The 27457-nt window shown below is 45.4% G+C and overlaps 1 protein-coding gene across 1 annotated transcript in view; it reads left to right on the top strand.

Moving 5' to 3' along the window:
* Positions 1-27457, top strand: part of RHBDF1 (rhomboid 5 homolog 1) — a 353761-nt gene that overhangs the window by 268177 nt on the left and 58127 nt on the right. The window contains exons 11-13 of the mRNA XM_063934209.1: positions 15815-15976; positions 22613-22716; positions 24536-24599. Coding sequence (XP_063790279.1) covers positions 15815-15976; positions 22613-22716; positions 24536-24599 — 330 coding nt within the window. The remainder of the gene's footprint in view (positions 1-15814; positions 15977-22612; positions 22717-24535; positions 24600-27457) is intronic.

Genomic DNA, 27457 nt, shown 5'->3' with positions numbered 1-27457 from the left:
GCCTTGGGATTTGGTATTACACTCTGCCAATCCAGACCTAGCAGTAAGACTGGAGTCAGTCGTTTAACCTGCTGGGGTTCTTTTGCTACTCTGTGAACCTAGCAGGTTTGCGGCTGTATTCTCAGACTTGCCTGCCAAAATCCTTTCTCACTGTGCAAGGTGTTCAGGTGTCAGTTTAGTGGCAGTAAGCTGAACCAGTGCACTGCAAGTGAGGACTAGGATTGTGGAGACTTTCCTTGTGTCTATTACTCCATCTCTGACCAAGGAGTTTACTGCCACACCCGTTGGTAACCCTTTAGGGTTTTGCTGTTGCCCTTAGCAACAGCATTTCGGGTTCTCTACGTATTAAATCACAACATCTCGCTTCTTTCCATCTGAGCATTCCTAATACTAGGGGGACACCCAGTTTCTTAGCCTTTGGGCTTCTCTGCTCACTTTGTGTTTATTTTGTTACCCTATCACCTTCTATGTATGTAATGTCATATTCCCCAGTCTGTCTGTGAGTTCATTTGTTTTGCATCCCTCTCCGTTCAGACACCAGTACATTCCTGCTGGCACTGGTGTACATAACAGTGAGAGTATCCAAGTTCCGTATGGAAACACTGCGCTCAGTTGTACTGGCCATGGAACCCGGAGATTATATGGTATCCCTGGATATCCAAGATGCTTACCTGCATATACCTAGTGCCATATCGCATCAGCAATATCTGCGGTTTGCTATTGGCAATCTTCACTATCAGTTCCAGGCTCTACCGTTTGGGCTGGCCACGGCTCCTCGGATATTCACCAAGGTTATGGCCAGGGAGTAAGGATCCTGCCGTATCTGGACGAACTGCTGATCCTGGCAAACTCCCACAATGTCCTCCTCAGTCATCTACAACTGACGGTAAACTTCCTACAAGCCCTCGGGTGGCTCATCAACTGGAAGAAGTCCTCGTATGGTCCCTGCTCGGAGCTTGGTGCACCTGGGGGCACTGCTGGACACACACAGTCAATGGCTGTTTCTGTCTCCAGAGAAGGTCCTGAAGCTTCAGGACAGGATCAGATACTTCCTCTCTCTCCCAAAAGTGTCCATACACTCGGCGATCCAAGTACTAGGCCTGCTGGTGTCGGCTTTCAACATGGTAGAGTACACTCAATTTCATTCTCGCCCTCTGCAGAGGTTAATCCTTTCCAAATGGGACGGCCTACCTCATCGGATCAGATCTCACATGATCTCTTGGACTCCGGAGGTTCGTCTTTCACTGACCTGGTGGCTACAGGACCAGCAGTTAAGCAGGGGCCGTCCCTTCTGGATCTCCAACTGGGTCCTACTGACTACGGACTCCAGTCTGAGGGGATGGGGCGCGGTGTTGGAGAGAAACTTTTTCCAGGGTCGGTGGACCAAGGAGGAATCGCTCCTCCTGATAAACATTCTGGAATTGCTTGCAGTGTTCAATGCTTTGTCTGTTGTCCTGAATGCCCTGCAAGAGTCTCCATTTGAACCTCTTGAGTCAGAGGACCTTACATGGGTCATGGTCAAGGTACTGTTACTACTGGCTATTGCCTCTGTGAGGAGGGTGTCTGACTTAGGTGCTTTGTCCTGTTGTCCACCCTTTCTGATTTTTCACAATGACCGGGCAGTTCTTAGAACTCGCCCTGGTTATCTACCTAAAGTGGTGTCATCTTTCCATCTTAACCAAGAGATTGTGGTTCCGGCTTTTATCTCTTCTGGTTTGTCCTTCAAAGAGCGGCGTTTGGATGTGGTACGGGCTCTCTGTATATACATGGAGAGGACTGCCTCTATTAGGAGGTCAGATACTCTTTTTGTACTTTTTGGTTTTCACAAACATGGCTGGCCTGCAAACAAGCAAACATTGGCCACATGGATTGGAATGGTGATTGCACAAGCATTTGCACAGGCTGGTCTTCCAGCTCCTGCTGCTATTAAAGGCCATTCTATGCGGTCTGTTGGACCTGAGGTACCTCCGCTGAACAATTGTGCAAGTCAGCTACGTGGTCCTCAGTGAACAAGTTCATTAGGTTCTATGCCTTTGATACTTCCTTTGGACGCTGGGTTCTCATACCCACTACGGTGCGTCCCCTCCCATGAGGAGCTGCTTTAGGACATCCCCGATGTTTTCCCTGTGGAAACCAATGTACCCGCTGCAGAAAAGGAGATTTATGGTAGACTTACGATTGTTAAATCTCTTTCTGTGAGGTACATTGGTTCCACAGGGCGCCCGCCCTGACGTACCTTGCGTCTATGGGTTTGTATGGCATTAGCCGCTGGTCCCTTCTCCTGTCATGAGAATGTGGTTTTATGTGACTGACATCTGCCTTCTCTTTTACCTGCTCTTGCATTGGACTGGTTAACGAAACTGAGCTCCAGTGCCTGGAGGCGGGGTTATAGAGGAGGCCCCAATGCATCTTGGGACAGTCTAAAGCTTTAGCCTGTTGGTGCCTGTGGATCAAGATCCATCTCTACACTCCGATGTTTTCCCTGTAGAACCAATGTTCCTCACAGAAAGAGATTTAACAATAATAAGTCTACCATAAATCTCCTTTTTTCAATAAAAATGCATAATTAAAAATAAAAATACTGCTGTGAGACTTAGAATGCCCTACGCCCGTAAGCGTCAGCACATACCACCAGCTAGAAAGGAGCATAGTTCACGGCCATCCACCATGTCATGTTAGTTGTCTGAATTTTACATAATCTGTTTTGCTGTATCACAATGTAGATGAATTGGAACTTTGTACTAAATGTGTCCTCAAATGATCCGTGTGGTATTCTTCACTGCTTCTTTGGTTTGTTGTAGACAGTTTCTGGAATGGTTACAGTTAAGTTGAGGAATTGATTTAAAGTTCATTGTACATGGAGAAATAGCTGTTTGTCTTGGTGGAAAGATTTGGATGTTTGCCACCTTGTATTCATATGTACACAGAGGGAGTAAATTACTGCATATAAGCATGCTTTTAAAATATAATATGTATTTTGTCTTTTTTAAATGTGGCTTGTGTTTCGGTGGTCTTGGAAAAGGAAGTATGAAAACTCCAACTAATATTTTATTTCCCCAAGATTGCTATTGACTGAGAATTTTTCAAAATTGTTGTTGCCTTTTGTTGCAAAAAATTGGCACTTTACAACACAATGAAATGGATATGTGTTTGTTTTAGTCTATGTTGAATACATATGACTCTATTCAAAGTACAATGAGTTGCTGCTCCACATTGTTAATGTTATACACAGATTTCATCACCAGGATGCAGTTAAAATGCCGGCTGTCGGGATCCTGGCGTTCAAAAGACCGGCGCCAGAATCCTGACAGCCGGTGAAATGCAGACAGGGGAAATCCTGACCGATGCTCCTTTCCCCTACTCGGTTGGTGAGTCCACGCCACCAACTGAGTGGGAATAGAACCTGTGGCGAGCTGAGTGAGCCACCAGGCCTTAAGCGTGGCCAGTGTGCTCGGTACTGGGTTCCTGGTGATCGGAATGCCATTGTTGGTATACTGGCAGCTGGCATCCCGTCTGCCGGTAACGCATACCGGATCCGTCATCACCAAGTGACTATTCCTCCAATCCCTGTGTGGATCACCCAAAGTGAGCATGGAATCAGGTTATTTGGGTATATAGCATAAAAGTCGGTACATTTTCTTAATGTTAAAAATATATTTAGTGGTATAGAACTTGCTATTTAAGTGTGTACACTTTTGATAAAGGGATTGTGACTTTTAACGGATGATCTTACTTTAAAATGTATGCTCATTATGAGCCTAGTTTTAATCCACCAGCAATAACTTACTTTTGGATGAAAATAATTACTGAAATACATTTTTATGTGTGCATCAGACATTTGTTTGGAGTCAGCTAATTGCTTTTGCTGCTCATGTTCCCACATTTCCCATCAGCTGCTTGGAGTTTTTGCCATGATCACTGCCTGACACTCTAGTGTGATCTTTCTAGGATGTCTCTTCAGCTGTCATTTCTGTAGCGTTTTTCTTGTTCTGGAGACTAGCTGAGAGCTATGAATATGATGTAATCTTTAGAATCGAAAAGCATGGCAAGAAAAGTCTCAAAACCTTTCGCCTGTAAAGCTTCTTTCAGTCCAGTAATATTATTGTAACTAGTAAACTTTTTGTGCATTTTATTTTTAAATTTGGGTATTTTGGGGCTGATCCCGAGAGGGGAATAAAGCAAAAACAAGTAAAGTTGCAAATTAAACAAACCATGTTTACATGCGCGGTAAATACTGGCTACTTTTGCATGTAGCCCACACTCAACTTTTGGTTACACCAACTGTATATTATTGTACCTGAGATAAACTGCTGGGAGTGACTTTCTTGCAATCCTACTGTAGATAATACTGTTTCAAAATAGCTTTTACCAGTTCTATTTTCCCCCCCAGACCTTTTTATATACAGGATTTTCAGTTACAATCTATTTCACCTATAATAACCACAGCATACTTAGTTGTAAATCCTTGTGACACATCCAGCCCAGGTTTGTGACACACAAATATGTTCTGTCACACTGGTTGGGTTTCACTAGCTTAGTACATGCCACACATGTACACATTCAAAGTCCAAGCGATTAATATGCTTTGCTGTACGAGATGCAGTATTTAGATTCACCTGCTGAAAGGCATGAGATATATGTGTCCTCCTCTCAGATAAGTGTAACCGTACTTTCAGACACAATATGTAAATACTTCACAAATGGCGCTAAGATGAATTACTTTGTGTCTATTCAGCTGCAGCTTATCTTCCCTGTGATATTATCCTGTGACTCAGATGAAAACTATTCTTCACATTCTTAAGTTCTTTAAAAGTTACTCTTTTATTTCCTTAAGCTGTCACACCAGAAATGCCTGATCTGTACTTCCTGTTATAGTTAACCCATAGTAAGCTCATTGTTTACAAAGTCAATTGTATCATTTCTGAGTGTAAAATATAACAATATAAATACAATAATATTTAGCTACTGACATGGTGATCCCATGTTATGCCCAGCATTCATTTCATTTAGCAGGGTCCATGTACTTACTTAATCAGAGATCTCTTCCGATTGTCTTCAGAGCCACATTACTCACTGGAGAGATCTGACACAGGGGGGCTTGGGCAGTGACGTGCGGTGGGGTGAGGCAGGTGAGGCAGGTGAGGCAGAGCCTTTTCTGTCATACTTACGTTTAAACCAGAGTTTTGACTGATTAAAATATATGAAAAATACAGATAATTTGTTTGAAATATCTTCTTTGCATTATTCTAATAATTTTTATAGCCCAATCTCTGGAGTAAAAAGTCTATAGCAGCTATGTATCCTTTCCACACATCTCTAATCAAAACTCACCAGATTCTAGGAGTTGATAATGCTGCACATGTGTATAATGCCCAGATGTACCCTTTGGCTCATATATTGCATGTAAATCTGGCTCTGGGGTTAGCCAGTGCCTCCTGAGCCATTTAGCTCACCGCACGTCACTGGGCTTGGGTAATAGCCTGCAAGATGCTGGCTGTGTGGGAATTCCACCAAGTATGCCCATACAGGTTGAGTATCCCATATCCAAATATTCCGAAATACGTAATATTCCAAAATTTTGAATTTTTTGAGTGACATGGACATAGTGAAACATTTGTTTTCTGATGGCTCAATGTACACAAACTTTGTTTAATACACAAAGTTATTGAAAACATTGTATTAAATGACCTATAGGGTGTATATGAAACATAAATGCATTTTGTGCTTAGACTTAGGTCCATCGCCATGATATCTCATTATGGGATGCAATTATTCCAAAATACGGAAAAATCCGATATCCAAAATACCTCCGGTCCCAAGGATTTTGAATAAGGAAAACTCAACCTGTATTTATAAAGCGGCAGTCAAATAAATAATAATAATAATAATAATAATAATAAATAAATAATAATAGTCAAGGTAAATACGGGCATACTTGCCAGAATTCCCACAAAACCTGCATCTCGCAGGCTATTACATAAGCCCCAAAGCCTGTAATTAAAAATGGCTGCTGTTTTGCATATCTCTGCTATGTAAAGTTGATCAGTGTCAACGGTTGTTAGCAGAAGCTGAGGATTTAGGAAAATACTAAATCTTAATTAAATAGAGCATAGGTTTGGGAAGGCAGGATATAATACAGAGGGAATTGCTTTTAGAGGCAAAAAGAATACTGCTTTAGGCTGTTTTTAGGAATTACATGTGCAGTTCATAAATGTAAGAGGAACACTGGAAAATACTCCCAAATAAGCAGTTTTGGACATCAGTTTGAACTTACAATGGCAGACGTCACTGCTTAACTGCTCTCATCCCTTCCAGAAACTGCCAGACTTCACACACGCAGCCCGATTCAGGTCCTGATTGATCTGTGACACATGTCACAAAGTACCAATGTTCTGTACCTGCGGCAGCCAGGTGGCGTGACCTAATGGGTCACTCAGCCAGCTGATGGTGCTGCAAGTGAACCGATGCATCCTAGGAGGCAGCACTGGATCACATTTGCATGCAGGAGGCGTCTACTTCTACTAGACCACTCCTGCTGCATTAACATATCTGTGCATTGCTGCTGCTTCCAAGTAAGCAGCAGCAATGCATCCTCCAATCACATTTGGCCCACTATCCATGCAAGCTGTAAATATAACATGCTGAGGTGGCTTACTGTATATTAAATAAATGGGACAGGTTGTGTTTATTGAATCTTATCACAGCAATACACTGATCACATTGTTATCAGACTGTTACTGCTGATTCTTAAGTCTGAAATGTCGGGATGCCGGTGGTCAGAATTCCGACCGCAGCATGCTGCTGTTTAGAATCAAGTAAGCATGCCACCCCTCACCCCCTAACCCTCCCTTACTTAAGCCAAAACCTAACCCTCCCCCCCCCCAAGCCTAACCCTCCCCAGCAGTGCCTAAACCTAAACCCCCTCCCCACAGCCTAAACCTAATGCCCCTTTCCCGCAGCCTAATCCTAACCCTCCCCATGCAATGTACACCTAACCACCCCACTCCCTGAGGTTTACCTCTCCGGCGGCCCAGCAGTCTTTCTATTGTGATTTCATTTGAGATTCTGGTGTCAGTATACTATCAGAATAATTTGTTGAAAAGAACGTAACCTTTCCTGCAATGGCAAATATAGCATGTTCTGCTAAAGAAACGATCCAGGCAGTTTTATATATTTTTAAACTCAAACATGAATTATCCAAATAGTAGATCTACATGAATCCCTCCCCTGGAACCTCCACAGTTCACAAGAAAATAGATCCACAGAAACAGTCCAACTGCCTTTGCACCAATTTCAGATCCACTATTATTTAACTATCCATACTAATTCACCTGTACACACTGGGGGTAATTCCAAGTTGATCACAGCAGGATTTTTTTTTAGCAATTGGGCGAAACCATGTGCACTGCAGGGGAGGCAGATATAACATGTGCAGAAAGAGTTAGATTTGGGTGGGTTATTTTGTTTCTGTGCAGGGTAAATACTGGCTGCTTTATTTTTACACTGCAAATTAGATTGCAGATTGAACACACCCCACCCAAATCTAACTCTCTCTGCACATGTTATATCTGCCTCCCCTGCAGTGCACATGGTTTTGCCCAATTGCTAACAAAAATCCTGCTGCGATCAACTTGGAATTACCCCCATTGTCTGGTAAGGTGCTGTGGTCAGTGCTGTAAGTTTCTGATAAACAGAGTAGGTCAGTGACAAAAACTCTGCCATTTTCCTATTTGAGGAGAGGGAGGTTTTTTCTCATACTTACCTACTTTTTGGCAGCTCTCTCCGGGAGAGAGCTGCCAGGACGGCTCAGTGGAGGGGCTGGGCTAAACAATGATGAGAGGAGGAGGCGTAACGGGGTGTGGCAGAGGAGGGGCAGAGGCAGAACGAGGGTGGGGTTACAGCGGGACACTGCTTAAGCCACGCCCCCTGCTCTGTAATGCCGCTATAACCGGCATTTTACAGCAGGGGGCGTGACTATGATGACGCGATTCAACAAGAATCGCGTCATCTACTGTCCGGACCGCCCACTTTACTCTCAAAGTGGGCGGCCGGGCAGGGGGGTACTGAAGAACCGGGAGACTTGTCTGCTCTACCGTGGGGCCGGGAGGGTCACCCGATTTTCGGGAGCCTCCCGACCATTCCGGGAGAGTAGGCAAGTATGGTTTTCCTTTAAAAAATAAAATAAAAATTTGACTGGATACACTTTTGGCAGTCGTAAATATTATAATATTCTTAAAACACATATTCTATACAGTATATATATATATATATATATATATATATATATCAGTTAGTCTTTAGAAATGACGAATAATGTGTATTCTATTTTAAAATATAATTCAAGTTTTGCACAACTTTTTAGAAAGCACTCATAAACATCTACTTCCATTTAGTGGTGTCACAAGGGGGATGCCGGCTGGGTGTGTGACACCAAAATCCCAGCTCCTGCTCAGTGGTAAGAGCTGGATGCTGCACTATAACATTACATGCAGCACACGGCTCCTGTCACAGTATAGGAGCCGCCGATGCAGCACAGCAGTGTCCAGGGGTAGCCCAGCACCTCCCAGACCCCTGAAGTGACGAGGACACACGCATTTCCATGAGACCAGGCCCCTTTTTGCTGGCGTGTGCACAGGGGCTTGACATGCACTGGGTGTCAGAAGAGATAGTGGCGCCTCTGCTTCCATTTCTGGTGATAGTCCTCCACCTAAGATCCCTGGAATGTAATGGCAGAGTTTGGGGACCAATGTGTACAATGAGCATCCAGAATGAAGGATAAAATCGGTTGTATAGTCCTCACATAGTAAATTGTCATATACACTTTCCCCTCTCAGCCTGTGAAAGTCACCGTATAGGTTCTGCGATAGCGGGTAGCAGCAGCACAATGCTTCATTGAGGTTGGACACAGCAAATCGATAGTGTATTGTCTGTGCAAGAAGGTTGGGTCCTCCTTTGTGGAACGACAGTTCCATTTCCAAAAATCATACGGTACCGGTGGGAGGAAACCCACAAAAACTGTAAACAGATAAGTACAGGCCCGCCATCAGGGGGGTGCTGCTAGCACAATAGTCCCGGGCCCGACCTCTCTAACAGAGGGGAGAGGGCCTGGGCCGCTCATGCCGCCGTCCGCGGTGCACCCGCCGCTCTGCCCCATTTTCGTGCCCGAGATCTGACTGTCACAGGAGGGAGAGAGGACGCTGGAAGCATCAATTGTAAGCGTCCCTCCCAAAATGGCCACCGCCTCATAAGAGACAGTTATTAAAGATAGTAGAGGAGGCTTCTCTAGTATCTTTAATAACTGTCTCCTTTGAGGCGGCGGCCATTTTGGGAGGGTCATTTTCAACTGAAGTTTGCAGCATCCTCTCCCCCCTCCTGTGACAATGTCAGAACTCGGGCATGAAAAGTGGGAGGAGCTACAGGAAAGGAGGGGGCGTGGCTACACTGGACCAGGCTGGCTGCTACGACAAGGAGTGTGAATAAGAGAGAAGGTGGGTGTGTGTGTGTGTATGTATGGGTGGGTGTGTGTGTGTGTGCGTGTATGTATTGGTTTGTGTGTTAATATGGGGCATTAATATGGTGCAAAGGGGAATTAATATAGTGTTGCTCCGTATGTGCACAGGATTTTTTTTTTTCTCTTACATCCTAGATGATGCTGGGGACTCCAAAAGGACCATGGGGTATAGACGGATCCGCAGGAGCTTGGGCACACTATAAAGACTTAAACTGGGTGTGAACTGGCTCCTCCCTCTATGCCCCTCCTCCAGACCCCAGTTAGACTTTGTGCCCAGGAGTGACTGGACACACACTAGGGGAGCTCTCCTGAGTTTCTCTAAAAGACTTTATGTTAGGTTTTTTATTTTCAGGCAGACCTGCTGGCTACAGGCTCCCTGCATCGTGGGAGTGAGGGGAGAGAAGCAGACCTACTTCTTCTTAGTTTAAGGGCTCTGCTCCTCAGGCTACTGGACACCATTATCTCCAGAGGGTTCGATCACTTGGTGCGCCTAGCTGCTTGTTCCCGGAGCCGCGCTGTCAACCCCCACACAGAAGCCAGAAGAAAGAAGCCGGGTGAGTATTGGAAGAAAAGAAGACTTCAGTGACGGCAGAAGACTTCAGTAACGGAGGTAACCGTAGCGGTAGCGCTGCGCTCCATGCTCCCACACACCAACGTCTCTGGCAGGGTGCAGGGCGCTGGGGGGGAGCGCCCTGGGCGGCATGTTGCTGAGGTTTAGATCACTGGCGGGGGGACATATTTAGGTGCCCGGACACCGGGTATGTTCACCCCGCCAGTGGGCCGCGAAACGGAGGGAGCAGCAGCGGTAGCGCTGCGCTCCCTGCTCCCGCACACCTTCGGCTCTTGCAGGGTGCTGGGCGCTGGGGGGGAGCTCACTGGGCAGCATATACTGACTAAGGGTGTGTACACACGGTGAGATATTTTCTTTCGATTTTGACTATATAGTCAAAATCTCAAGAAAAGTTAGTGCAGTTCGCAAGGTGAAAGTCACCTTGCGATCCCTATTTGATTCCGATGCGCGGTCCCGCCAGGTCGGCATCGCAAGAAAAGATAGACTGTGCAGGCAAGTCAATCCTTGCTAGATCGGTGTACTATCTAGTTCATCTCACATGTCAATGACATCTCACATAAGCCAAAATCGTAAGCACACATAGTCCATATCTCAAGAAAAGTTAGTCAAAATCTGTGCTATCTGGGCTCCGGGGAGTTCAAGGGAAATCGCAAGTTAAAATCGGGCATAGCAAGAATCTCACCGTGTGTACACACCCTTAGATCGCTGGCGGGGGGACATATTTAGTTGCCCAGACACCGGGTATGTTCACCCCGCCAGTGTACCGCAGCGATCGCGCTGCGCGCCATTGCTCCCACACACTAACGGCTTCCGAGGGTGCAGGGGGGGGGCGTCCTGGGCAGCGATATCTATATTGTGCATAGTTATAGGCTGTATATAGGTCCCCCCAGCTCAATATATATATATTTCTTTGAGCGGGCTTTAGCGCGCCGAGAAGGGGCGGAGCTTAGCCCTCACAACGGAGTCAGCGCCATTTTCCTCAGGTCCCCGCCAAGGCTTACTGTATAGTACGAAGGAGGGGGGGGGGGTACAGTGTTTTTTAGTGCAATATGGGAGTCATATAGCATTATGTTGATAATGGACGCATAATCTTTGTTGTGATACATAAATTCAGTGTTTCCCTGTTTGTTTACCCACTATCGGTTAGTCGACATATGTCGACATGTGTGAGGGCTTTGACACAAGCTGCTGTGGGGATAACTGTCGGCATCGCCGGCGCATGTCGGTACTTGATTCGGAAAATTAAGTATTAGCAGGTTGGTGTTTGTGTGCTTAAAAAAGTAAACACGCTAGGGGAGACACAGTTGTTTGTGGGTGCCCTGTCGGCATCAACAGTATTTACTGGGTAAAAAAATGAACAGGCTATTATTGCCTTGTACCTGTATATATATTTATAGGTATATGTGGGGGGAGTGTTATTGAAATTGTATATGTATGCTTCCCTCAGACCCCTCGGGGTTCCAAGATTGTTATTTTTTGCCCGCTTACTATTCCCTGCAGTCGACATATACTAAGTTTCTGTCGACCATAACGTTCCTGGTAGATCCACATCTGGGGCATGTCAGTACATGGTCATACACATTCAGAACACATTACTGTCACTGGGGACCTGACGGGTCTGGACAATCCACTTGGTATAGGTTATATATATATATATTTATATATATATATATATATATATATATATATGCATGGTTAGGATGTGTGTGTTGTATTGTGTATTACATTATGTATATCCATGAATGCTGAAATAATGGTATTCTTCTCGTGCTGGTTGCTCTGTTGATTAAGCTCTAGATTGGCCGTGACGGGTTGGTTTTCGATCCTCTCAAGGAGTCCGAATATTATTCTCTTCCCGACGCGGAGAGAACATTGTGGCAGTCAACTCCTGGTCAACGCAGAGCCCGGTCGCAAAGGATCATACACAGGAAGCTAAGTGATATTTTTATTTCTATACTTATTTGCACTGCATGTACATGGGGGAGTGTTCTGTTCGGATAGGCATCCGATAGAATTACCCTACAGAGAGTGGGTAAGGTTGCTTATGTTGATTATATTCTATCACATTGCAGCAGGTTGCCGCGTGACGGCAGGAGGTGTGGCCGGGGAAAATGCTGAGGTTGTCTCCGAGAGATACTGGAGGGCCGGTATACAGCGGTTTGGGGATGCCTCAGTTCAGTCAATCTCGGAGGATACCACTGGTAAGTCTAGCTTTGTGAGTTAGACTCCTTCGCAACGGTTGGGGATGCATTCTTTTGTGGGATGCAGTTGTCTTAATCGTTCGATACCGTTCCTTTTTCCTTTTCTGTGCAGACAGTGGAAGCTGAAAAGGTAAGAGTTCTGCAGCCCTGTTTGGTCCGCAGAAGCGGATCTCGGTTTCTGTTTCTAGCACATCCACCACAGGTCGCTGAGTCTATCTGGCTGGATCCCACTCCGGTGGGGACTCGTCTACTAATTTTCTGTTAGTCCGAGAATTGACTAGGACCTGTGAGTTGCTTATATATAATCCGAGGGGGGTCATTCTGAGTTACAAATGTTTCTCCTCACTGTTTTTCTATTAAGAGGTTTCAATGCGTGGTTCTCCGCATTTGGATTACCTGGGTGGATATCCAGGATTGTCTTTGCTATTTCACAGGAGTGATGGCGGTATGATGGGTTTCTTTCAACAGTAAGAGCCATTGTTATTCGGTTCTGGGACGCTCTCCTGATTAAGGCGAGATCAAGAAACAAGTGGTGCAAATCGTTGTTTCTCTCTGACTGTTCTTTCAACAGAGGGAATGACTGTTGTTCCCAACGACGCAGAGTTCGGAGGTAGATGTCAGAGTGGATACTGACCGGTTGAGGTTCTGTGTTTTTTCCCGTGGAAAGAGGTCTGAGGATCCAGAGTCGGATCAGAATTATTGTGACAATCCATCAATAGGTTCCATTAATGAAGCAGGTGGGTGCGGCCTAAGGGGCCTTATTTGGTGAGCAAGTCAAATGCCAGAGTGGTTTTCAAGGGACCAGTTGGAAATGTGGTCTGGGCCTCACCTGCACATGCACCAGAATTTAATCCTAATGGCCGGGACTTTGCTCCTGTGGTATCTGCTCGGTTCTCACCTTCTAGAGGGACAAAATTTCGGGATCCAGGATTAGGTCCTGGTGTCCATGCATGCAGATCTCCGAGGTTGGGGAGCTGTCCTGGCAAGGGTCGTATTTCCAGAGGTGACGGCCAAGCTGGGAAGCTTGTCTGCAATAAGTTTTCTTGGTTTTAAGAGCTATGTTCGACGAACATATTCTTTGTGTTCTGCTCGTGTTAGTTCTGTCAGTCGACTTGACAGCGGTGACGTAAGTGACCCGCTAGGGCGGAACAAGGAGCAAAGCGACAATGGCAGAAGATGCAAAAGTTTGCCGCTGGGTGAAAAGACTGGTGAGCGCTTTATTAGCGGTCTTCGTTTCAGAGGTAAACGACGGAGAAATAGATTTCCTCTGCAGATGCAATCTCCGTCCGGGGGAAAACCAGTCGTCATCGAGAAGTTTTCACTGGAGTGTCAAGTCTTTGGGGAGTGCCTCAATTGGACGTGTTGGCGCCTCACCCCAACGAGAGGCCTAGGGGATATTGTTCCAGGTCAAGGGACACGCAAGCTATAGCAGTGGAGGCCTCGTGACACCTTGGGTGTTTTCAGTCGGTCTTTGGGTCCTCTCAATTTTCATTTTTTCTGAGGCTGATAAACGTAAGAAGAGCAAAGGTTCAGGCGATCCTCTTTGCTCCGGTCTAGCCAAGGAGGGCTTGGAATCCGGTTTTTCAAGGTTTACTCATAGAAGATCCCTGGACTCCTCCTCTACCTGAGGAACTGTTACGGCAAGTTCCGGGAGTGTATCAAGCATTTCCGCGCTTCTTCAGGCTAGAAAAGAAGTAACGGCAGAGCTTTACCACTGTAGTTGGCGTGTATATATATATATATATATATATATATATATCCTAGAAGACTCCTACGGAAGTTTTTCAGCTGGCTTGTTCTGCTCCACTATTTGCAAGCAGGAGTGGATGCAGGCCTAGAGTTAGGCTCCATTTCAGTGCAGTTTTGGCCTTATATATTTTCTTTAAAAAATAAAGGGGGCGGGGGGGCTTTGGCCACCTCTCCGGAAGTTCAGGCTTTCGTGAATGGAGTACTGCTCATCCAACCTTCATTTGTGCACCCTTGGCACCGTGGATATTTGTCGTGGTGTTGCGTTTCTTGTGTCACACTGATTGGAACCTTTATAAAAGGTTGAGCTACAGTCTCTATTGGCTTTGGTGTCCGCAAGGTGGGTGTTGGAAGTGGTGGCTTTGTCTCACATGAGCCCCTGTTGGCTCGTTCCTGTGGATAAAGCGGAATTGAGAACTCGTATAATAGTTCTGCCAAGAAGTGGTTTATGTATTTTGCAGAAACCTGTGGTTTCTTCAAAGTCTCTCGATGTAGTTGGAGCTTTGAATATTTATGTTGCCGGTTTGGCTCATATTGGGAGGACAAAGACTCTGTTTGTCCGGTATGCTCCCAACATGTTTGGGGCACCTGTGTCTAAGCAGTTGTTACACACTGGATCTGGGATAAGATTAGGTGTGCTGGTTCTACGGCTGGATTGCCGTTACCGTTGTTGGTGGAGACCCGTTCTATTAGGAAGATGGGCTTTCTTTGGGCGGCTGCCCGTGGAGTCTCAGCGGTTCACCATTGCCGAGCGGCTGCTTGGTCGGGTTCAAATTCTTTTGCTAAGCTCTATGTGTTTGATACCCTGGCTGATGGGGACCTCATGTTTGCTCAATCGGTGCTGCAGAGTTGTCCGCACTCTCCCGCCCGGTCTGGAGCTTTGGTATAGACCCCATGGTCCTTTTGGAGTCCCCAGCATCCTCTAGGACGTAAAAGAAAATAGGATTTTAGTACCTGCCGGTAAATCCTTTTCTCCTAGTCCGTAGAGGATGCTGGGCGCCCATCCCAGTGCGTACTGTGTCTGCAGTTATTGGTTATGGTTGCACTTTGTGGTGTTTCCTTTCTGTCAGGTTGTCGCTGACGTTGTTCATGCTGTGGCATGCGGTTTCTTATTATTGGTTGTGTTGACACACAGGTTGTGTTGCATATTCTCTCAGCATATGGCTGTATGGTGGCATACCGTGGGCTGGTGTTCTGTTGAATGCCATGTTTTGCGGTATGTTAGTGGTGTGAGCTGGTATAACTCTCACTGTGTTGAAATTATAAATTCTTTCCTCGAAATGTCCGTCTCTCCTGGGCACAGTTTTCTAACTGAGATCTGGAGGAGGGGCATAGAGGGAGGAGCCAGTTCACACCCAGTTTAAGTCTTTATAGTGTGCCCAAGCTCCTGCAGATCCATCTATACCCCATGGTCCTTTTGGAGTCCCCAGCATCCTCTACGGACTAGGAGAAAAGGATTTATCAGTAGGTACTAAAATCCTATTTTTTAAAATATATTTATTTATTTTTTTACTATTTATCTATCTATCTATATATATTATATATATATATATATATATATATATATATATATATTTATATTTAAGGGGGGGGGGGGGGGGGGCTGCCTATTTTGTCAGTCCCGGGCCCCACAATTTCTGATGGCAGCCCTGGATAAGTATAATAATGTACTACAAAAAAAATAAAAAGTTGTATAAATTTGTAATTATCGTTTAAAAATGTCTAGAACTTAGTGTTCAAACATTGCCAGTGAATTCATGGATTTATGATTCATACATTTTCCAGGAAGATTTAATACATCTTGGAGCAAAGTTTTCCCCATGCATGAGACAAGACCAGCAAGTGCACAATTTAATTCAGATGAAGAGAGAAAAAGAGAAACATTCTGGGTGTTGTGTGAGAAATGACAAATCTGGCTGTATTCAGACCTCAGAAGAAGAGTGCTCGGTAAGATATTTGGTTTTACAATATCACACCAAGTTTTTAGACTTTTGAATATTAATATATGATCAAAGCTACTGTAGCAATACAATTGTTCCTTATTACTTCTTGTATTTGTGTATAGTCCGGCCAAGTATAAATTCAACTAACTATGCACAATACGCTTTAAGGGTCTGTATGTGGCTACATTTTCCTCCATTGACACACTTAAAGCTAACTTACAGATGTTATTGCTGCAGTCGCACCAAACAGCCCTTCTCATCGTACAAGGTCACGTGCAACTCTGATAGCGCCTGGCATCTTATTCCCAAAATTGTGTCTAATGCAGTGTAAATAGGAGGCACCAGGAGACTGTGCTGATTAACTTGACTTGTAACACTGTATATCTGTGTGCGACTGAGTCTGATTCTGTATACGTAGTGCCCTAATGCTGCGGCCCCAGCTTTTTTCCACGCCAAGTTCCAGTTTGCGACATTTACAGATTCAGTTGCACGCAGATGCAGTGCATCCGAAAAGTATTCACAGCGCTTCACTTTTTCCACATTTTGTTATGTTACAGCCTTATTCCAAACTGGAATAAATTAATTTTTCCCCTCAAAATTCTACACACAATGGGCCTCATTCCAAGTTGATCCCACACTGCCGCAATCAGGTTACTACTGCGCATGCGTATGCACCACAATGCGCAGGCGCATTGTACGGGTACAAACAGCATTGTTGCTGTGCAATGCTTCTAGCGCCGATTCCATTTGCATATACGTTCGCAAGGAGATTGACAGAAAGAGGGCGTTTATGGGTGTCAACTGACCGTTTTCTGGGAGTGGTTGGGAAAAGCCAGGCGTTTGCAGGGCGGATGTCTGACGTCAATTCTGGGAGCGGACAGGCTGAAGTGATCGCAAGGGCTGAGTAAGTTCAGACCTACTAAGAAACTGCAAAAAACGTTTTAGTCCTGCTTGGCTACACATGCGATCGCACACTTACAAAGCGAAAATACACTCCCCCGTGGGCGGCTGAAAGATGAACCATCGCCCCAGTCTGAGGTCAAGAGCGCTCTAGAGCAGGTTTTCATCCAGGATGTCTCTGTATATTGCTGCATTCATCTTTCCCTCTATCCTGACTAGTCTTCCAGTCCTGCGACTAAAAAACATCCCCACAGCATGATGCTGCCACCACCATGCTTCAGTGTAGAGATGGTATTGGCCTGGTGATAAGCGGTGCCTGGTTTCCTCCAAACATGACGCCTGGCATTCACGCCAAAGAGTTCAATCTTTGTCTCATCAGACCAGAGAATTTTGTTTCTCATGGTCTGAGAGTCCTTCAGGTGCATTTTGGCAAACTCCAGGTGGTCTGCCATGTGCTTTTTACTAAGGAGTGGCTTCCGTCTGGCCACTCTACCATACAGGCGTGATAGGTGGATTGCTGCAGAGATGGTTGTCCTTCTGGAAGGTTCTCCTCTCTCCACATAGGAATGCTGTAGCTCTTACAGAGTAACCATTGGGTTCTTAGTCACCTCCCTGACTAGGGCCCTTCTTCCCTGATTGCTCAGTTTGGACAGCTGGCCTACTCTAGGAAGAGTCCTGGTGGTTCCAAACTTCTTCCATTTACGGCTGATGGAGGCCACTGTGCTCATTGGGACCTTCAAAGCAGCAAATATTTCTTTGTACCCTTCCCCAGATTTGTGCCTCAAGACAATCCTGTCTTGGAGGTCTACAGACAATTCCTTTGACTTCATGCTTGGTTTGTGCTCAGACATGCACTGTCAAGTGTGGGACCTTATATAGACAGGTGTGTGCCTTTCCAAATCATGTCCAATCAACTCAACTGAATTTACCACAGATGGTCTCTAGTTAAGCTGTAGAAACATCTCAAGGATGATCAGTGGAAACAGGATGCACCTGAGCTTAATTTTGAGCTTCATGGCAAAGACTGTGAATACTTATGTACATGTGATTTCTTAGTTTTTTATTTTTAATAAATGTGCAAAAAAAAAAAACTTTTTGCATGTTGTCATTATGGGATATTGTGTGCAGAATTTTGAGGGGAAAAAATTAACTTATTTCATTTTGGAATAAGGCTGTAATATAACAAAATGTGGAAAAAGTGAAGCGCTGTAAATACTTTCCGGATGCACTGTATATAAGTATCACATATCAAATGAATCAACACAGTCTCTTGGTGTGTCGTAGTCGCATTGCATTGCGACTGTGATGCATTTTCACAAAAAAGGTGACAAACACTTGAAGAGTTGTACAGGACCAGGTATCTCGGACATGGCGTACTAAGGCTAGTTGTGTGAGGACATATCTGTATCCACCTGAAATAAGCTGCACAGATATTGGGTGGATCAACGGTAAAAAAATGCATCTGTTTGTCTTGGCTCCTCTGTATCTTTCATATTCTCCTAGTGAGAGTCCTCCTGTTGTGTATACTGTATCAATTTCATGTGGGTCAGGAGGAGAAATGGAGAAGTGTGCCACTTATATAAGTGACTGTCCAGCAGCGGCCTGAGTTCACTAATTTACAGCATTCAGGGTCCAAGATTATGGTTGAACAAAGTGACGCTAATAGACTCTTTATGCTACCTTATACTAGTGACCTCTGCTTATTTGTGCGACCCATGTTGTAAAGGTCTACAAAAAGCTCTTGTTCTCTTATGGTATCTGGGAAAAAATCCCCTCTCTCTCCTTCATGGCCTATAGAATTTTCTGCAAAAAAATACGTCTGATGCAAGCAGCATGGCACAGGGTGGCGGCATTTCACGCTGCATGGAGTATTGTGGCTAGATGTATGAGGACACGACAGAATATGTCCAGGTCCTCTCCCAGTTCCCATTTGGTCCACATACTTATAATGCATAAGAATTGTACTTTTGTTGGTATTTAGTCCCCTTCAAGCTGATCTCTGTTGGAGAGGCTGTGGTCAGTCAGGTACTTTGCAGCATATTTGTCGTAGCCCCAAAATGACATGCTTTCTGACAGAAATGAGAGATCAGAAGGTGGCTATAATAGGTGTCCAACAACCCGACTCCCCCAAATTTTATTAAACATCTCTGCATGTCTCAAAAGATGATAATAAGCTAAGGAAACATATTAGTTGACTGCTACCTGATAATTCATACAGATGTGTCTATGTGGAGCAAGATGACAGGCATGACTCAGATGCTTTCCCACGGGTAGCGATTGCCAGCTTCGGTAGTTTTTCATAATTTTGCATCTTAATTCGCTAATAGTGTACTAAGTAGATAATAGTGTGCTAAATACTGTATTTAGGATTAGTATTTTTTTGTTACAGAGGAATTGGTATAAAGTAGCAGGTTACGCTTCAGGATGCATGGCGTGGGTCATTAGTATGGGACTTGTGTTTTTTTCCTTTTTACCCAGTTTGTGTACTTTTATCTTGTATATTAAATTGCTTATAGTGTAGTAAGTAGTTAGGATTAGTATTTGTGTCACAAAAGAAGAACTGGTAAAAGTCCATGATGTGCCAAACAGGACTATTTGGCTTGATCTGAGGATAGGTGTATGTGGACACATCTGTAAATGCAAAAAAACCTGACCTCCCTAATCTCTCTACACTGATCAGGTCAACAGTGGAATATTTAACTATCAGCTTGAGCTGCCATGTGGAACCATTGGTCATTACTTTTTGCACTCCCCATTCCTGCTCTGAGTTGGCAGTTTGTGATAATATTAAAGTTTAAGATACCCTATCATTAATAGATGTTCACGACTTTTCTCCTGTTATCAGCACTCAGTGGCTGTATGGGCCCTCTGGCTCCCAGGTCCAATTTCCCCTTTCAACCACTCCTACACATTTATAACTTGTTATTTTTGAAAAATCCCTGCAGACTCATTGGAACCAATCATGTGTCTCTCCCTGTTATTAATATGTATCCAGTAAATGTAACTTTAGCATTAGCTCCAATGCCTACCACTGTCTAAAAATTGACTTGCAACTTGTTTTATTTCATACTTTTTCTGGTAGCTTGCACAGCAGCAGCACAGTTTATGTTTTGCATATTCTGTTTGTCTGCTTGTTTAATACCCTGATGAATATATCAATCTGCATTTTGATGTCTTCTGTGCAGTGGCGTAACTAGAAAATTTCTCCCCCAAGCCGAAAATTTCTTCTGCGCCCCCCCCATCCCCCATAATTGGCACTATTAAAGGGATAAATATGCGCGCGCCGCAAAAAAGGGTGTGTGGCTTCGTTGGAATGGGCGTGTCTTTGCATAAAGGGGCGTGGCATTGCAGGAAAAGACTACCTTATACCCCAGTTTTGCAACCTGCACGCCCAGACGTTAGCCACCACAGGAAAGAAAAATAATCCTGATTCATGCCCCTTACATTATTTGTCATTTTTCCTCCTTATAGTAATGCCCAGTATACATTATGCCACATACTGCAATGGCCCTTAGACATTATGCCACACACAATAATGCACATGACACAATATGCACACACCGTAATGCCCCCGACACATTATGCCACACACCGTAATGCCTGTGACACATTATGACAGGAATCGCAATGCCCGTTATACATTATGCTACACACTGCAATGCCCTTGATACATTATAGCACATACAATGTCTGTGACACATTATGACACACACTGCAATGACCCTGAGACATTATACCACATACCACAATGCCCGTGATATAGTATACAACACACCGTAATGCCTGACACATTATTACACACACCGCAATGTCCGTGATACATTATGCCACACACTGCAATGACCCTGAGACATTATACCACATATCACAATGCCTGTGATATAGTATACCATACACCGTAATGCCTGTGACACATACTGCAATGCCCGTTATACCCTATGCCACACACCGTAATGCCCGTTATACATTATGCCACACTGCAATGCCCCTGAGACATTATACCACAATGCCCGTGATATAGTATGCCACACACTGTTATGCCTGTGACACATTATGACACACACCGAAAATGTCCGTGATACATTATGCCACACACCGTAATTCCCATTACACATTAAGTCCTACAGTAAGGCTTCTAATTACTTTTAAATTACCTGCTCGTTGCCAGGGGTTTCATACTCTTGGTTCCATACACGGTGCCAGGGGTTTTCATGCTCAGGGTGTCATGCTCGTTGCCAGGGGTTTCATGCACTGGGTGTCATGCTCGTTGCCAGGGGTTTCATGCACTGGGTGTCATGCTCATTGCCAGGGGTTTCATGCACTGGGTGTACCCCCACCCCTTCCCCCTCCCCCAGTGCCACATATGCCCCCAGTGCCAGATATTCCCCTACAGTGCCAGGTACTCACGTGCCCCCAATGCAAATATACCCCCCCAGTGCCACATATGCCCCCTCAGTGCCACATTATATGCCCCCCTCCCCCTGTGCCGCATATGCTCCCCACAGGCGTGCGCAGAGACTGACTGGCGGGTGCCGCTCCGGACTTCCCCCCCCCTCCACGGCATTATAGTGTTCTCACCTCCCCTGTCCTGGATATAGACTGCTCACCTGGGCGGCCCAGGTGAGCGGACCAGGTGAGCAGTCTATATCCAGGACAGGGGAGGTGAGAGAACACTATAATGCCGTGGAGGGGAAGAAGTCCGGAGCGGCACCCGCCAGTCAGTCTCAGTCTGCGCACGCCTGTGATGCTCCCCCAGTGGATCCCCCCCGTTTTGTGTTGGAGGGACACGGAGGGCACAGCGCGCGCCTCTCCTGTGTCCCTCCTGGGTCTCCGGCGGCGGCGGGTCTGTTAAAGGAAGTGTCGGTTCGTGAGCCAATCAGAGCTCACGAACGCCACTTCCTTTAACAGACCCGCCGCCGCCGGAGACCCAGGAGGGACACAGGAGAGGCGCGCGCTGTGCCCTCCGTGTCCCTCCTTACAGCAGGCAGCAGCGGAGGGAAGGAGACCGCAGATTGACATGCGGACGCTCGTCCGCATGTCAATCTGCGCTAAATCAGTGGCGCCCCCGCAGCCCTTCGCCCCCAAGCCACCGTGAGGGCTGCGGGGGCAGTAGTTACGCCACTGCTTCTGTGCAATAATGTTATGCAAGATTTAAGAGTAAAAGATTACTGTATATATCACCTTCATTAATTACGTTAAATCTTAACTTAAATAAGTCATGAAAGTATTTTTACATCGCAGATGTATCATATTTGTGCATTGTGATGTTCTGTTTACACGTATCATGTATCAGTGCAAATTGTTACTTCATGGAGGAAAATGCGTTCCGCTGCAGGTAATTGCTGGCATCCAATTACCAACATTTCCGATTACATGAAAGGGCTTGAAAAGCTCAGTAGCCACCTAGTAAACTAAGACAACTTTCACTAATGTGCACTCTGACGTGCTAATACTGTACATGCGTATGTCCATAAGTCACAGGTGCAAAAATAGGCGCATGATGTCACAGTAGCAGAAATGGTTTTTGTTTTGTGCTGCACCTACGCACGCTTCATTTGTTCCTAAATGACCCTTCTTTAGTTTTGTCCTTTCTGTTCTTTACAAAGACACTCAATTGAAATCCCAGCATCACTCTTGTGGGCTTAGCGATTGAAAAGATTAAAAGAAATAGCGAAGGCAAAGAAATGCAGACACAGCACTGCAGATATGAAAGTGTCATTTTCCATCTTTTTTCTTTCAGTCTACCCTTGCTGTATGGGTGAAATGGCCTTTTCATTCCAGCACCCCACTGCTGGCAAATAAGAGTTTTAGGCATTATGGATCGGTTTGCCGCCAGGACCCCAGGTATGGCTTATGACTGGTTACACCAGTTTCAGTGAGATATTAGTGATAGTAGTGAAACTTAAGGGCCCTACACACTAATAGATTTTACTAAACGATATGAATGTTCTCGTTCATTAATGAACGAGAACTCATTTATATAATTTAGTGTGTAGGCACCAACGATGAATGATGCGCGGCCCCGCACTCTTTCATCGTTGGTGCACCGTCGCTTATGCATGCAGTGCAATATGGACGAGATTGTCCATATTAGCATGCACTGCTATGGAGCCGGGTGACGGGGGGAGTGAAGAAACTTCACTCTCCCCCGCCGCCGGTTCACCCGTCGGCCGTATCTGCCGTCAGGCAGCTCGGCGGCATATCGCCGAATGTGTAGGGGGCTTTACACAGCTGAGAAATGGTTACTTAAGGGATTATTTTGTTTTTGTTTTCCATCTTGAAATTTAAGGGGTAATTCAGACCTGATCGTAGCAGCAAATTTGTTAGCAGTTGGACAAAACCATGGCCCTCATTCCGAGTTCGCTCGCTTTCGCAGCAGTGCACACGCCAAGCCGCCGCCCTCTGGGAGTGAATCTTAGCTTAGCAGAATTGCGAACGAAGTATTCGCAATATTGCGAAAAGATTTTTCTTTGCAGTTTCTGAGTAGCTCGAGACTTACTCTTCCAGTGCGATCAGTTCAGTGCTTGTCGTTCCTGGTTTGACGTCACAAACACACCCAGCGTTCGCCCAGACACTCCCCCGTTTCTCCAGCCACTCCCGGCAGCGTTTTTTCACACACTCCCATAAAATGGGCAGTTTCCGCCCAGAAACACCCACTTCCTGTCAATCACACTACGATCAGCAAAACGAAGAAAAATCCTCGTAATGCCGTGAGTAAAATACCAAACTTCTTAGCAAATTTACTTGGCGCAGCCGCAGTGCGAACATTGCGCATGCGCAGTTAGCGGAAAATCGCACCGATGCGAAGGAAAATAACGAGCGAACAACTCGGAATGAGGGCCCATGTGCACTGCGGGAATGGGAAGGGGGGGAGGGCAGATATAACATGTGCAGAGAGAGTTAGATTTGGGTGGGTTATTTTGTTTCTGTGCATGTAAATACTGGCTGCTTTATTTTTACACTGCAATTTAGATTTCAGTTTAAACACTCCCCAACCAAATCTAACTCTCTCTGAGCATGTTATATCTGCGCCCCCTGCAGTGCACATGGGGGGTAATTCTGAGTTGATCGCAGCAGCAAGTTTGTTAGCAATTGGGCAAAACCATGTGCACTGCAGGGGGGGAGATATAACATTTACAGAGAGAGTTAGATTTGGGTGGGTTATTTTGTTTCTGTGCAGGGTAAATACTGGCTGCTTTAATTTTACACTGCAAATTAAATTGCAGATCGAACACACCACACCCAAATCTAACTCTTTCTGCACATGTTATATCTGCCTCCCCTGCAGTGCACATGGTTTTGCCCAACTGCTAAAAAATTTCCTGCTGCGATCAACTTGGAATTACCCCCATGGTTTTGCCCAGCTGCTAACAAATTTGCTACTACGATCAGGTCTGAATTACCCCCTAAGTGCAAAGATGAATTTATAACTTCCAAAATCAAATAGGTGGATTTAGCACTGTACCGTCACACGTGTTTAGCCCCACACATGACCCCACTGCATCTGTACAGATTATAGACATGTGCCTGTCTTCGTACTTTTAGGTGTTTATACAGCTACACTTGTAGTTATAGAGAAAGTAATGCTTGTTATGTGTTCAGGTGCACTGCTGAGTAATGTGTCGTATAATATTATCACAGTAACACGAAATCATTTGTATAGGTTTTGTGCTGAACCTGCTTCTGTGCCTCCACACGAGTGGCCTGACGACATCACAAAGTGGCCGGTAGGTACCTTCATTTATCTTCTGGTATCTTCATTTTTCTTCAGCATTATTATTAAAGCATTATTATATTTCTTTTCTTAAATATTGACATATATTAGTTTGCATCTTAGATTCCATCTGAAAGTATGAACTCAACCAGTGAATTATAATTATTTTTGCCAAAAGTAAAACACTGATTTAATATTATAAATAGTGATGTGCACCGGACATTTTTCGGGTTTTGTGTTTTGGTTTTGGATTCGGTTCTGCGGCCGTGTTTTGGATTCGGACGCGTTTTGGCAAAACGTCCCTGAAATTTTTTTGTCGGATTCAGGTGTGTTTTGGATTCGGGTGTTTTTTTACAAAACCCCCTCAAAAACAGCTTAAATCATAGAATTTGGGGGTCATTTTGATCCCATAGTATTATTAACCTCAATAACCATAATTTCCACTCATTTTCAGTCTATTCTGAACACCTCACACCTCACAATATTATTTTTAGTCCTAAAATTTGCACCGAGGTCGCTGGATGACTAAGCTAAGCGACCCAAGTTGCCGACACAAACACCTGGCCCATCTAGGAGTGGCACTGCAGTGTCAGACAGGATGGCACTTCAAAAAAATAGTCCCCAAACAGCACATGATGCAAAGAAAAAAAGAGGTGCACCAAGGTCGCTGGATGGCTAAGCTAAGCGACACAAGTGGCCGACACAAACACCTGGCCCATCTAGGAGTGGCACTGCAGTGTCAGGCAGGATGGCACTTCAAAAAAATAGTCCCCAAACAGCACATGATGCAAAGAAAAATGATAGAAAAAAAGAGGTGCAAGATGGAATTGTCCTTGGGCCCTCCAACCCACCCTTATGTTGTATAAACAGGACATGCACACTTTAACAAACCCATCATTTCAGCGACAGGGTCTGCCACGCAACTGTGACTGAAATGACTGGTTGGTTTGGGCCCCCGCCAAAAAAGAAGCAATCAATCTCTCCTTGCACAAACTGGCTCTACAGAGGCAAGATGTCCACCTCCTCCTCATCGTCCGATTCCTCACCCCTTTCACTGTGTACATCCCCCTCCTCACAGTTAATTAATTCGTCCCGACTGGAATCCACCATTTCAGGTCCCTGTGTACTTTCTGGAGGCAATTGCTGGTGAATGTCTCCACGGAGAATTGTTTATAATTAATTTTGATGAACATCATCTTCTCCACATTTTCTGGAAGTAACCTCGTACGCCGATTGCTGACAAGGTGAGTGGCTGCACTAAACACTCTTTCAGAGTACACACTGGAGGGTGGGCAACTTAGGTAAAATAAAGCCAGTTTCTGCAAGGGCCTCCAAATTGCCTCTTTTTCCTGCCAGTATACGTACGGACTGTCTGACGTGCCTACTTGGATGCGGTCACTCATATAATCCTCCACCATTCTTTCAATGGTGAGAGAATCATATGCAGTGACAGTAGACGACATGTCAGTAATCGTTGGCAGGTCCTTCAGTCCGGACCAGATGTCAGCACTCGCTCCAGACTGCCCTGCATTACCGCCAGCGGGTGGGCTCGGAATTCTTAGCCTTTTCCTCGCACCCCCAGTTGCGGGAGAATGTGAAGGAGGAGCTGTTGACGGGTCACGTTCCGCTTGACTTGACAATTTTCTCACCAGCAAGTCTTTGAACCTCTGCAGACTTGTGTCTGCCGGAAAGAGAGATCCAACGTAGGTTTTAAATCTAGGATCGAGCACGGTGGCCAAAATGTAGTGCTCTGATTTCAACAGATTGACCACCCGTGAATCCTGGTTAAGCGAATTAAGGGCTCCATCCACAAGTCCCACATGCCTAGCGGAATCGCTCTGTTTTAGCTCCTCCTTCAATGTCTCCAGCTTCTTCTGCAAAAGCCTGATGAGGGGAATGACCTGACTCAGGCTGGCAGTGTCTGAACTGACTTCACGTGTGGCAAGTTCAAAGGGTTGCAGAACCTTGCACAATGTTGAAATCATTCTCCACTGCGCTTGAGTCAGGTGCATTCCCCCTCCTTTGCCTATATCGTAGGCAGATGTATAGGCTTGAATGGCCTTTTGCTGCTCCTCCATCCTCTGAAGCATATAGAGGGTTGAATTCCACCTCGTTACCACCTCTTGCTTCAGATGATGGCAGGGCAGGTTCAGGACTGTTTGCTGGTGCTCCAGTCTTCGGCACGTGGTGGCTGAATGCCGAAAGTGGCCCGCAATTTTTCGGGCCACCGACAGCATCTCTTGCACGCCCCTGTCGTTTTTTAAATAATTCTGCACCACCAAATTAAATGTATGTGCAAAACATGGGACGTGCTGGAATTTGCCCAGATGTAATGCACGTACAATATTGCTGGCGTTGTCCGATGTCACAAATCCCCAGGAGAGTTCATTTGGGGTAAGCCATTCTGCGATGATGTTCCTCAGTTTCCGTAAGAGGTTGTCAGCTGTGTGCCTCTTATGGAAAGCGGTGATACAAAGCGTAGCCTGCCTAGGAACGAGTTGGCGTTTGCGAGATGCTGCTACTGGTGCCGCCACTGCTGTTCTTGCTGCGGGAGGCAATACATCTACCCAGTGGGCTGTCACAGTCATATAGTCCTGAGTCTGCCCTGCTCCACTTGTCCACATGTCCGTGGTTAAGTGGACATTGGGTACAACTGCATTTTTTAGGACACTGGTGACTCTTTTTCTGAGGTCTGTGTACATTTTCGGTATCGCCTGCCTAAAGAAATGGAACCTAGATGCTATTTGGTACCGGGGACACAGTACTTCAATCAAGTCTGTAGTTGCCTGTGAATTAACGGTGGATAACGGAAACACGTTTCTCACCGCCCAGGCTGCCAAGGCCTGAGTTATCCGCTTTGCAGCAGGATGA

This window comes from Pseudophryne corroboree, chromosome 7, assembly GCF_028390025.1.
Source record: "Pseudophryne corroboree isolate aPseCor3 chromosome 7, aPseCor3.hap2, whole genome shotgun sequence".
Taxonomy (NCBI): Eukaryota; Metazoa; Chordata; class Amphibia; order Anura; family Myobatrachidae; genus Pseudophryne; species Pseudophryne corroboree.
Note: the sequence above shows the minus strand (reverse complement) of the source record. Positions and strands in the feature narration are given on the sequence as shown.